At 51.0% G+C, this 12,924-nt stretch overlaps 5 protein-coding genes and 1 non-coding gene across 6 annotated transcripts; 1 reads left to right on the top strand and 5 right to left on the bottom strand.

Moving 5' to 3' along the window:
• Positions 1-1,276: 1,276 nt before the first annotated feature.
• M406DRAFT_33932 (family 61 glycoside hydrolase) lies at positions 1,277-2,158 on the bottom strand (the record flags this gene model as incomplete). Its single annotated transcript, XM_040921432.1, has 3 exons — positions 1,277-1,570; positions 1,630-1,690; positions 1,773-2,158. Coding segments are annotated over 3 exons (741 nt in total), but the record flags the coding sequence as incomplete, so codon positions are not given.
• Positions 2,159-3,830: 1,672 nt separating this feature from the next.
• M406DRAFT_t1 lies at positions 3,831-3,941 on the bottom strand. Its single transcript has one exon. It is a non-coding gene; the product is annotated as a tRNA-Val (tRNA).
• Positions 3,942-6,774: 2,833 nt separating this feature from the next.
• Positions 6,775-7,670, bottom strand: M406DRAFT_221344 (uncharacterized protein; the record flags this gene model as incomplete). The annotated part of the gene is made up of 2 exons (XM_040915591.1): positions 6,775-7,267; positions 7,348-7,670. Coding segments are annotated over 2 exons (816 nt in total), but the record flags the coding sequence as incomplete, so codon positions are not given.
• Positions 7,671-9,265: 1,595 nt separating this feature from the next.
• Positions 9,266-10,321, top strand: M406DRAFT_335422 (uncharacterized protein; the record flags this gene model as incomplete). Its single annotated transcript, XM_040921043.1, has 4 exons — positions 9,266-9,356; positions 9,408-9,516; positions 9,600-9,757; positions 9,831-10,321. 4 exons carry the CDS (start codon positions 9,266-9,268, stop codon positions 10,319-10,321), a joined length of 849 nt encoding a protein of 282 aa, XP_040780524.1.
• Positions 10,322-10,553: 232 nt separating this feature from the next.
• Positions 10,554-12,254, bottom strand: M406DRAFT_246004 (uncharacterized protein; the record flags this gene model as incomplete). Its single annotated transcript, XM_040916379.1, has 1 exon — positions 10,554-12,254. One exon carries the CDS (start codon positions 12,252-12,254, stop codon positions 10,554-10,556), a length of 1,701 nt encoding a protein of 566 aa, XP_040780523.1.
• Positions 12,255-12,740: 486 nt separating this feature from the next.
• Positions 12,741-12,890, bottom strand: M406DRAFT_244457 (uncharacterized protein; the record flags this gene model as incomplete). Its single annotated transcript, XM_040916262.1, has 1 exon — positions 12,741-12,890. A coding segment is annotated over one exon (150 nt), but the record flags the coding sequence as incomplete, so codon positions are not given.
• Between the last annotated feature and the right edge of the window lie 34 nt (positions 12,891-12,924).

Below are 12,924 nucleotides of genomic sequence, written 5' to 3'. Positions count from 1 at the left end.
ATTCCTACCAGTGTGCGCTGCGTCCTTGCCGTGCTCGAGCGACGCGCCTTGTCCTCCCAAGCCCCTTTTCATGCAAATGTCCTTGCTACATCTCTTTAGTCAACGGAAGCCACCTAGCAAATTTCTGTCCAGCTTAATGTGTGTGTGTGTGTGTGTGTGTGTGTGTGTGAAAGGTAACATATAATTTTGCTCATACCAAAGAAGAAGATTGTGCAATTCGTACGCTGACAAGAGCTAAATTGTATATATGTCCATATAAAAAAATATCTACACTATGCGCGAAAGGTAGACGCAACACCAATCATAACAAAACCCCCCCCCAAACAACCACTCACCTTTCCCCTATCCAACCCCGACTCCATTCCCTTACTCAGCTTTCGCGCACTTAAGCATCAAACATCAGGCCCAGACCCCGAGGCCCACGAGCAACGTGACCCTTATACCGCTGCACATAGTTCTGCTCCTCCTCGGCGTCACAGTCCTCACCGTCGTCGCCGGAGGACGATGCAGAGCTGCCAGTGGGACGGGCTCCGCCGGAACCGTTGCTCTTGGAGCCAGTGGGCCTGGAGGTGCTGGTGGCGGTGGGCTCGCTCTCGCCCTCGCCGTCGGCGTCGCAGCCATCGTCATCACCGCTGTCGTCAGAGGAAGAAGAGCTGGCGGCGGAGGTAGTGGTGGCGGCAGCGGCGGCGGCAGAGGAGGAAGAGGCAGAGCTGCCGGACTGGGGGTTGGTGGCCACGGAGCCGGAGTCGGAAGAAGAGCCGTCGCCCTCGGCGTCGCATCCATCGTCATCACCGCTGTCGTCACCAGACGAGGCAGAAGTGGTGGTGGAAGAAGACGAAGACGAAGAGGAAGCGCTGGTCTCGGTGGGCTGGCTGGCAGCAACGACGGTAGAAGTCAGAGTGGTAGGCTGGGCATCGACCACGGTAGACGTGAGGGTCTCCTCTGGCTCGCAGCCGTCGTCCTCGCCGTCGTCCCCGCTGGTGGAGGTCTGGACGGCCGAGCTGGCGGAGATGGTTGAAGTGATGGTCACCTCGGCGTCGCAGCCGTCATCACCTTCATCATCAGAGGAAGAAGAGGCTGCGCTGGTCTGAGCGACGGCAGCGGCGGTGGTGACGGTGCTGGCGGAGGCGGAGCGGGTTACTGTGGCAAAGGTGCTGGTGCCAGCAGAAGAAACGGCGGCGGCGCTGGATGAGGCGACAACAGCGGCAGCAGAAGATGAGGAAGAAGAAGAGGAGGAGGAGGAGGAGGTAGTGTTGCTGCTGGAGCTGGATCCAGAGCAGGTAAACAGCGCAGGGCCAGGGATGGTGTAGGTCGACGCCTCGTAAGGGTTGTACAGGATACCAGGGTCGCTGGACTTGTACGCGCCAGGGAAGGCGACAAGGTTAGCTGGGGTGACGGCTCCAGTGCCTCCAGACACCTTGACCTGGTGGCAGCCTGGGTAGAACTGGGCGCCGCCCTCGGTCTCGGCGGCGTGCAGGGCGATGATCTCGTGGCGGACGAGGTAGGCTCCGGACTCGATGCACTCGGGGACGGTGTAGGAGACGAAACCTCCGGCTGTCATGACGGCGGTCTGTGATTACATTGTTAGAAGGGGAAAATGTATATGATTTTTGGTTTGGCAAAACTTACAGCACCCCAAGTGTCGGAAGTTCCGTCACGACCATCCTCCTGAACCTTGAACCAGACGGTGCTATAAGGGAAAAGACACAAGTCAGACAGATGTTCGATTATTTGGTGGCACAAGACAAAGACAGAAAGGCGTAAAGACTTACTCATTGCCAGGCATGTACGTGGTGCAGTCATCATTGGCACACCGCGCCATATACGTAATAGTAGGCCCAACATGGCTGGTCGGCCACAAGGTCCAGTACAGATCAACAGTCGATCCAGCCGTGACATCAGCGGTCAGGTTGGCAGGCGAAGACCCATCGATGCCGTCCGCCAGGTCACCACCGCACTGGATGTCGTCCCAGGTGACCACGGTGACAGGGCCGTTGCCCTGGATAGGGCGAGAGATGCGCGACGGAGTCGGGCTCATGTAGGGATCTGTGTACGGCTGGTAGAAGGTATAGCTCTCGCTATCGAGGGTGCCATTGGTCACGTAGCCGTGGCCAGCCACCAGGGAGGCTGATGCGAGGAGACCTGCGAATGTCTTCATCTTGATTCGGGATTTTGATGTGTTGATTGGTTGTCAAAAACACACTCTCTCTCTCTCTTTCTAGGCTTTGAAACGGGGAAAACTTCTCGAAGGAACGGCTGCAGCAGCAGAAGAACAGAAGAGGGGGAAAAGAATGGAAGGTGTTGTGAAGGAGAAAAAAACGAATGGTAGCCCCAGGCAAACCGTGAATGAATGGAATGTGTCAACGTAGTTGACAACAAATGAAGAGAGAGAGAACGGTAAGGTTGAAAGAGAAAGAGAGAACGAGAAAGGACGTGTTACTCGTCGGAACGGCGAACCGACCGTCCTGGTATATGTACGTTCTCTCTTAGTCTTCCCTTTCTCATCTATCAAGCATAATTCTTAGGAGAGGGTGGGGTGAAGTGGAAAGGGGACGAGGAGGAGGAGAGGTGGGGGGGCCTTGAGGCAATCCTGCCTACCCGTCGAAACTTCAAGCAGGGCGCCGTCATGTTAATTGTTGTTTCTTGAATGAAAGGGCCTACATCATAAGACAAAAATTCTCCGGTTGCTTCTCATAGGCTCGATGAGACCATCGCGAGGGGGGGCAGGAGACGCAGCCTAACGGAGTCCATCATGGAGAAACATCAAACATCTTCTCTCTTGCTGTTAAGCGAACAAGGGGTTGGAAACGTCCAGGATCCAGCCGAGCCGCATCGCCCCTGAGGCTCCAATCAGGACGAGGGCGTTTCCCAGGAGGAGGGTCCACAGGGTCACTACGGATGAAACAGCCAAGGCAAATGGAATTGATCCGTCAAGTGAGCAGCCGAGCTCTAGAACTTGATGACCTTCGTATTGTGATAAGAAGGTTAAAGTATATAGCTGTCGACTGACCTTGATGGAATAGTAGGAGATCTATAGAAGAAATGTAATTCGCGAGTTTTGGTGAGCAGCTGTCAATGTCAGTCCATCAGTCTTGCTATTAAGCATAAGTAATCTATAAGACCAGTCCATGCTTTTAAGTTGTATTCAGCCGCACGCATGCTTTATTAGCGCTCGCAGGCGGCAAACCAGATGACAGTACCATTCAGTGGCCCAGTCTCTGCAGATCTCGGAACACGCCGAGGTTCCTGGTTTCAAAACACTGCAAGGGGAGGGTTGGTTAGTTAGAAACGAGGATGCAGATCCGGCCCCAGTGACGGACGGAATAACCATCTCCGTCATTGATGAGATGACATGGTCCACAACCCAAAGTGTGTTGTTTTGCAGCTCTTTCTTTGACAACAAGTCGTATGCGTTCGAGGCATACCTGACATATAATGATGTTCAAGTCTCCATACCAGTCAGTCATCAAAAAGAGTTTTGGTAGGGCTGGAACAAGGTTGGGGGAGAAAGAGGGAATTGACTAAAGTGTATTGTTCCCTGTTCCCATCGGCCAAGGCCAAACCAAACAGCCATCGTGGGTCTTGTCGGTTTTCGACCGCATCTGGCATAGCAAAGATCCACCACGTGCTCCCTCCGAAAAATTGTGCATAGACTCCCAAAACCTATCTCACTTCTCTCACGTCGCTCCTCTGGCGCATGGAAGATTATGCATTGATGATGGTAATGATTCTTGATTGGGTTTGTGAAGTTCCAGTTCATGCGTCCAGACGTCAAGATTCACGCTCCAAGCCCAAAAAGAAACAACAGGCAAGACATGATTGCCAAAAGATGATTCGGCCCGGACTTGAACCGAGGACCTATGGTGTACATTGAATTGCATGAGTAAATCATGAATTTGACAATGTTAAACCATTGTGATAACCAACTACACCACCGAACCTGTTGAGGATGTTGTGAGTGTTGCCGCTGCAAAAAGCTCTCATAACACGGATACTCCGAGATTGGGCACTTGTTGCTCGGCTCTTGACCGTGCGCGGGTCATTCCAATTCGAGAAGAATGCGAAGAGTCTTCAGTCCAGTCCATTCTAGACCATGTCATGTTCGTGTTTGCGGGGTGCTGTGGGTAAAAGCCGTCTCATTCTCTCCACCGTCCATCGACGCTCATCTTCCTCTTGACTCAGATCATGTAAGTCATGGAGTCTACTTTTTGTAGGTGTCATACTCGATGATATATGAGGGGCCCTTCTACCTCAAGTTCATGGGCAGCTCAGAATGATGTTGTGATGGTCAGTCGAATTGCTCTGGATGGACGCGTCCCTGACATGTCTTTGTTGACCGGTACATCAGGATATGATGCGACACAGATGTACACACATGTGGATCCTCATCAATTTTTTCCTTCTTAAAAAAAAGGTATGAAGAAGAAAACTAGACACAGTCAAATTGGTTCTTTTCACCCTCTTCTTCTCTCCTCCCCTGGCCTTTCTCGGCTTGTTTATTCTCTCTCTTCTCTTAATTTTCCGCCTCTTTCATCATAATTGAATATGAATGAGACGAATGTATCTTTCGTCAGGACCAAGCACTGTGGTGACTGTCATATGATTAGAAAGAAGAAGAAGAAGAAGAAGAAGAAGAATCCACTTGAAAAAAACACCAGCACGAGTTCCCAAAAGTTATTCGTACGACAAGACACTGCTTCCTAGATGCTTCCTAGATGCCGAATGATCTATCGTCATCTATGAAAACGTATATAGATTCGTTGATGATCAATTGAGGCAGATGACACTCGGAGTAGTCATAGAACTCAATCACATGCTTCCAAAAGATAGACCTTGGCTCGTCCGCCATCACATTGAACAGTGACCGTTCCATTTTTTGGATGACAGATGCGATCGAAAGCCGCGCGGTCCAGTTTACTGCCCCATACCACCCATACGGACGGCGGTACGTCCCGGACCTCGTCCCACGAGTCCAACTCTCCCAGGACCTCCATGCTGCAGTCGCAGCTGAATCTTAGAATATTTATTCCTTGCTCCAAGCACAAGACATCAAGATCTGCAACTAATCTTCCCTTGCTTTGACCAAGACTGACCGACTTCAAAAGGAACACCTGTTGGTCGATTTTCTCCGTTACCTTCCTAGGACACAGGCGTCTTCCACTTTGTGAAGATAATTAAATGTCGATAAGATTTTAGAATTACGTTAAAATTTCAGACGATACTATTGTAATTTCCAAAGCAACGCAGGCCACAATGAAAATTCACCTTCACCGCCTCCTTAATGATTCTGCACTTCAAAGCGACCATGTTACTTTGAGGCGTATTCTGCACTAAAACCCAAGATTAGCCTTATTTAAGCCGAATGTTCTGAATGGAAGTGAAGAACGCTTTGAGTCCCCATTCTAGCAAACTGTAGTGGCACATTCGGGGGCCAAGAACAGGAGCTGTTGATTCGCAGCACTGACGTGTTGCTAGACCATATCCTTCTTCTTAGAAGCAATTCAAATCCCCAGATCCCATCACAGTGTTCGCCAGACTGATCATGATATCATCCATTTCTTGTCTTCGTCCAAGTCAGGACGTTGGCAAATTATACCATCGTAATCCTGGTAACAGATTCAAGACATAAGAATCCAGATTCTGATTATTGCTCCGCACACACACACACACACACACACACACACACACACAGAAAGAAAGAGGGAGAGAGAGAGAGAATGGCTTATTATATGCAATGCTTCGCTGCTTAAAAACAAGGTCCAGGTGGCCTAGATAACGAGCAACGCATCAACAGGAAAATAGGTGTCCTGGCATGATATGAACTTTCTGCATTTTAGCTTATGTGAGCCGATACTACTTTTCTTCTCCATAGCATCGGCGAAATTGTGAAGATCGCTGGTGATGAAGCTGCGATAAGCCATCATCCACGACTGAGCGGCTCGAGTGCGTTCTGGGCTTATATTCTCTCATCACTCCTGATGATCCGTTATTACGCAGGACACAAGTTTTTGCATTTATGGGAGACAATATGCACGGCGTAGTCAATGGCTCAGGGATACTTGAGGTTTCTAACTAAGATTTTGTGGTGGTGGTGTTGGTCTGCATGAGCGATGATTAATGGAGGATGATCGGATGCGCACAATGTCGGACTCCCATGGCCTGGCTATTGATCGCCGGGAGCTGTGGCATTTAAGGTTTCGGAACGAAAGTGGCGCATATGTAGGATACATGTACACCCAAAATCCGGTTTCGACGACGCTGTTCATGGTCTCCATATTTATAGTTTATATGTATCACGGGCCTTCTAATTCCGCCCCCTGAGCGTTATCGACTTTGTGATAGGCTGTGATTCCATGATTTCAATCTCAGCCAAACATAGATCTGGGTAGGTCAAGGGGAATAGACTGGACTGGTTACTTTGTAGGCTGGTTGGTTATCCCGCAGCATCGTGAAGTTCAACATCGATTCCCAGGTCCCGAAGTTCTATAGTACATTGGTATTAGCCACCACGTAATTAGAAGATGCATCATGGCACTTGAGACCTGCTTATCCTGCAGAAGGGATACGAATTGATTATACTTTTCCTCAGTCTAGTTCTCAACGGTCTCACACTGGAGGATCTCGTTCAGAAAGGCAAGAGTGCCACACCACCGAAAATCAACTTAGGCTCAATGGTGAAGATGTTTCAAGATACACTGCAAATGCTCAATTGGATAATTAATTACAAGAAGTATATAAACACCCTCACGCCGGGCAGCGTCAAAGGTCTGAGCCCGTATCGTCACTAATAGTACTTGAGCCTCCTCCAAACGCCTCGGCAATGACCTGCGTCCGCACCACCTTACCTCCAGTAGTGACATAGATCCAGCAGACAGCCTCAACGCCGGGCAGCGGCGTATAATTGTACTGCAATTCAAACTCGCGCACCATGCCGTTCACGCTGATGGTGTGGTTATGGCCGGTGAAGGTCATATCCGTGGCGTACGACCCCACCAAAGTGCGGCTCTGCTCGTCGCCGTCGTTGTTAAGCTTGACGTCGTAGATGTTGCCGTCCTGGCCCAGCACCCGATTGGTGTGTGTGTTGCCCGAGTAATTGTTGATGCTGTAGAGGACGTTCTGCGTGTCGAGACTTCGCTTCGTAGCACTGCTGTTGCTGGATGATGTTCCCGTCAGGGTGCCGACGGTGCTGTTGACAACCTGGCCCACGTCTTCCCCGAGAGTGGCGATGACGGGGTTGAGATCAATGGAGTCTAAGACATCGCTGATCCTGTTTTGTAATGGTGGGCGTAAGCGAATCTGAAGTTTGCCATTTGTGACTGGAAACGAGGGAACCAATGGAGGACTTACATCTGTACAACATTCTCTAGACGTGCCTCCAGCAGGACCTTGGCCGAGATATTCTGGATCGTCAGCCTGACGCTGTCGATGGATGCATCAACACCAGCGCTGAAGTGGAGCAGGTTCAAGACATCCGCCTGGAGGTTGACCTTGGCGGTGATATTGTCGACCTCGATATCGATCTCGCCAACGGATACAGACGCGTTGAGGAACACATCAGGCTCAGACGGAAGGACCGTGCTGACATCTGTGTTTGTGTTTGCTGTCTCGTACACGGCGGATTCTGGGTCGCCTCGCTGGTCGAGATGGTAGCCAAAATAGCCTTCTTCCTGTCTACTGCCGTGTTCATGGCCGACGTCTAGGAAAGACCAGGCGGGCAATATTAACAAGCAGAGAGGAAGGAGTTCTCGTATTCTGATGGCCATCTTTTCTGGTGCGAGTTTGTGTGCATGTGTGGGAGGAAACGAGGAAAGACAGAGCGTGCAAAGAAGTAGGTTCACTACTGAACAGTGACAAGTTGAATTTCTCGGGAGGCAGAAAGGCAATATGAAGTGGTATCACTCGTCGAAAGGCAGGCGAACGGGGTACTGAGCAGATGGTATAGCAATAAAGCTGAAATGGTAGCCAGCTACGGAGATAAAAGTGCAGCCAATGCAGGGGAGATACTATTTTGCCGAATGACCTCACTTGGCTCCTGATCACACTGGCATCTGGGTGCAGGCTTCCATGCAATCATATGTCTACTGCATCAAAGCACACGCGCGCATGAATGGAATTCCCAGATTCTCTGAGCACTGAGCTCATCCGTGCATGGTCTTGATGAGAGCGGGTCTTGAACGTTGAGTCCATCTACATAATACCGACAGCATGATCCTAGTCGTCGATGGAACAATAGGTCCGCCCCGGCAAATTACCATAGCACAGCCCAACTTTTCCATGGGTGTGGCTTAGCCTAGTGGTTGCAATTAGAAAGTGCAGGTAGTGGTTAATCATAGTAGGACGGAAAAGGGGAGACTCTTAGGGCCTATGCAGGGGATCATAGAGGTCTAGAACAAGCTTAAAGACTGGGCTTGTGTCAGAAATATCCGCCCGCCTCCTCGCGGCTCACACCAGGATTCATGTTCCCCAACCTATAGGAAGAGAGGCAAAGAACTGTACCATAGTACGGCAATAAGTGTGTGTCCTGTCATGGAATTTTAATTTGGCACTGTTAACAAGAACGGTACTGGTGTGCATACAAACCGGCTGCCCTTGCAACCCATACACGATGACATCGCCCTCCATCTCGAAGCCCCTGAAATCCGCTTACGCCTTTCCGCTTTGGCATCACCGATCATGCAATTTGCTTCATGGCAATTTGGCCAGTTGAAAGAAAGACCCAGCCCTCCCTCTCTGACAGGGTAATTTCCTTGGCTATGCGGGGATTTGACCGGTCCATCGAGATCACGAGGCACAAGCTGTCAAGTGAACTGGTCTGTGTGCATAGCCTAGACCACAAGTGAGTAGCTTGACCCCGTAGTAGGCGACATGCTTCCCTATTCGAGAGTGGGAACATATGCTCATAGTTGCATTGTTAGTTGTAATCCATAACCAAGGTACTTACATACAAGCATGGCTTGGACCAAGCCTTGCCTGACGTCTGTCAAAAAACGTCTATTCATCAAGCGTTGCATCCTATCCTTCTTTGCCTTGCTGGGCCTGTCACTCATTGTGGACGTTGCGTTATTTTCTCTGTTTGTTTCTTATTCTTCAAGAGATTGCGGTTCGGTGTTGCCTGAGGAATTCCCCTCAAGATAATTATTTCTCTGCACCAAAGCTCTCGGTGTCCTCTTCGTTTCTGTTTCCTTCCTGCGAGTGCATCTTTCACTTCTCCATTCGTTTTGATTATTCCCCGCAGCTGAGAGTGATCAGCGCACCACCGGCCAAAATGCAGCCTAACGGATTACTCTCCTTGGCCTTTGGCTATCTTCTCTCTTTTTCCACAGCCCAGTCGATCTCTTCTACTATCTCTGGTGCAAGTGCTTCTGCTACGGCTTCGGTGACAGCACTAGGTGGCTCGAACGCGACAGCCACCTTGGCGGGCGGTGGCAGTGGAAGCACGGCATCGAGTAGTAGCTCTACCACCAGCCCTCCAGATGTCTATCTGAGAGTGCCCAATCTATCGGTGGGCAAGATTGAGTGCGTCTGATGGCAGGGTTGGGAAGCAACTTGAACATGTAACGTACAGAAACTGACCGAGTGTTTTCTTTTGCTGCCTCCAGATTGGATGTCGAGAATCTCCAGGCAGAGCTCAACCTCGCTGCTGAGGTCGCCTCTCTCGTGACGATCAATGCTGGCGTTCAAGTGGGAGTCTCCAAAGTAAACATTACCATCTCCGATGTGGAAGCTGAGTTGGAGTTGGTCATCCGGCTTGGGAATTGTAAGTCTTCTCTAAACCTAGCCGCCGTACTATCTAACTGTGATTACATTTACTGACCGACTGCGATCATTAGTGGTGGATATCGTCAACAGGACACTATCGTCCATCGACCTAAACCCAACGCTCATCACCCTCCTCAACACCGTCACCGACGTCGTGACAGAGGTAGTCGGCGCAGTCGACGGCCTCCTGGGCAGCATCACCCAGGGCAACTCCCAGCTCAACTTCATCATCGACAACCTGGGCAACATTGTTCAGGAGGTCGTCGGCGACGCGGGCAGCACCGTCTCCACGATCGTGGGCAACTACCTGCAGAACATGACCCTGGTAGGCGACGTCGAGGAACTGGGCGGCGGTCTCGTACAGAAGACGTACAGCTATGCGCCGCTGGGCTCGCTTGTTGATATCGTCTTTAATGCGCTGGGCCAGGTGGTCCAGGCGACGGTCGCCTCGTCCACCGCGGGCAGCGGGACGAGCTCGACAAGTGCGGTTACGGGGACGACGGCTACGGCGGCGCCGGCGGCGGCGAGTGCCACGGCAACTGGGGCTGCGCGGCGTGCATGATGATCCCATGCGGCCGTAGATGTGTTGGTCTTTATTTCATGTATATAATTGAAATATGAGTAATATTCTTGATATGGTGACTTGGAAATTGTGGGCGTGAGAATGGATGACTTGACTTGTGAATATAGTAGACTGCTTCTCGCAGTGATTATCCCCGTCAATATGTATTTAAGTAACCAGGTTCGTTATGCTGCGCTCATCAGAGAAACCCAAAACGCACAAAATAAATCCTTTAAAAGAACCTCCATAGGGAGTCAGGCCTTCGAGCCTTCTTGAAGGTTCCATACCACCTACACAGGAGATACATGATGACCAAAACGACTGCCCAGTTCACCCAGAACGCCCACTCGCTAGGAACGCCCTCGTCATCTCCCAACCAAGGGCCTGAGCTCATTGGAAGGTCATATATGTGAGACCAGACCAACCACGAGATGAAAAGGGGAAGAAGATGGACCACGTAGAAAAAGAAAGCAGATGTCCCAACCACCTGAAGCGGATGCAAGACGGTAGAGGAAATGACATGTGGAATGGCGCTGAAGAAGGTGAGGAGGGTGAAATTAACACCCATGGCGTATGCCCAATATGCCACCTCGGGCGGGTATCTGTGGAGAAAGAAGAAGGAGCGCCAGGATACGAGATACTGGTTCCTGTCGGGATGGGCCGCATGCTCCGGCATCCGCAGGCAACCCTCGGAGAGGTTTCCAAAGTGCAACAGGCGGGTTAGAACGAAGACCAGCAGGAACACCAGGCCAAACACGGCGTTGCCCAGGGTGAGTGCCGTTCTGGTCCATGTCCTGCCGACGACGACGCGACCGTAGAGTAGACCCAGGACGACAAAGGAGAGCCAGGCCAGCGGTGGATGTAGAGATGCGACATGCTTTGTGACAAAGACGTCGATCCAAACCCTAAACCAGTTGTTTGAAGGAGAAGCCAGAAGGACGGAGATGTTGTCGTCGTCGGGCTTGCAGTGTCCTTCTTCTCCTCTGCTCGGCGACCGCCACATATTCCACCAGATCGATACTATCGCCAGCGCCAGAAGGACGATGTTGTGGAAGTGCCATGAGATGTCTGCGGCCCGCATGATTTTTCGATCCGGCGCAATGTCCTCATGGCCACGTCGGTCGGCCAGCAAGGGCTCATTCGCATCATCCTTCTTGGCGTCAGGTAGGACCTGTAAAAGCCAATAAGCCAACGTCTCCTCCGCCCGCGAGATGACGAGCCACAGGATGCCCACGAGCAAGTAATCCACAGCCAGCGCAAACAACACAAGGCTCATGAACCAAACCCTGCCCAGCGTCATCAAAAGCCCCAGCAAGACGCTGAGAACCACGAGAATCACGACCCTGACGAGAAGATGGCGGACCAGCATGCCCGCAGACCAGCCCAAGGCCCTGCGCGACTGGCCAAAATATACGATTCCCATGCCGAGCAGGAACAGAAGCCCAGGCGGCCAGAGATGCGTGAGGAGCCGGATGATGTAAGCCACGGGTTGGTTCCACGTGTGTGCCGGAACGTCATCATGGTCTCGCTCGCCATGGCTGTCGTTGTTGTTGTGGTTGATGATGATGGATGAAATGGGCCATGGTCTAAGGACGAGAAAGTTGTGATCTAGTGCCATGAGGATCATGAAAAAGCCGCGCAAGATGTCGGGTGCTAGGGCGCGGTCGGTCGATTTGGTGGTAGCGGAGAGCTTTGAAGGCGGCGTGTCTTGAACTGGAGTTGAAGACGAAAGAGGAGGTGTAGAATGAGAATTTCCCTCTCTGATCACCGATATCGAGCCATAGGAAGAAGTATGGCTGTCGTCTCGAGGTGTCGACTGCCTATTGTCTGGTTCCTCCTGGCGTGTGTCGTCGTTGGTGACGTGCTCATGCGTGTCATCCTCGAAGCTGGTCTCTTGGACGGCGCCGTCTGGGACAGCACGGACGACTTCCATGTTATCATGTCAGGGAACATTGACAGGAGAACAAAACCCTTGAAGCGTTTGTCAATACAGCAAATGAATCAGAAGAAATATTTATGTAAAGGTGATAGATAAGATTTATTATGCAAGTGCAGTAAGAGGCGCCTTGGAGGGTAACCTCATGACGCGGTGAACGGTGAATGATATAAAACTGCAGTGACGCAATCGTGCGCTTGCTGAGGAGAACACTGAAAGGGGCGAAAGTCGCCTCCGAGGAAAAGGGGACACTGCCACATTGCCTCTCGACAAAGCATAATGACTTGACCTATCGTTCTGTAAACATTTATTTATGCTATATGGGTCGATTATGCAAACCCTACTCTTCGCCCACTATTATTTGTGTCTCGCTCAGGAAACCATCGCAGCAGGTGATTGCAACCGTGGCACTGATTCTGGGTGGATTGGAATGGAACAGCAGAGCGTGGCAAAAGTACGCGGGCGGCTGATAACTGCCAGTAATATAAGCTTGCGAACTGTCATTTCTAGCACATACGACCATAGGTAGTGGAGAACTTGGGATCCCGTCTGCTCTCCCCTAAATAAGCCACTAACCGCCGGATTAGTAGTTAAGTGGGTGACCATTAGCGAATACCCGGTGTTGTATGTTTTTATTCTTTTTCCGTACGCGTTTTTATTCTCATCC

The sequence above is a fragment of the Cryphonectria parasitica genome (assembly GCF_011745365.1).
Source record: "Cryphonectria parasitica EP155 unplaced genomic scaffold M406scaffold_1, whole genome shotgun sequence".
Taxonomy (NCBI): Eukaryota; Fungi; Ascomycota; class Sordariomycetes; order Diaporthales; family Cryphonectriaceae; genus Cryphonectria; species Cryphonectria parasitica.
Note: the sequence above shows the minus strand (reverse complement) of the source record. Positions and strands in the feature narration are given on the sequence as shown.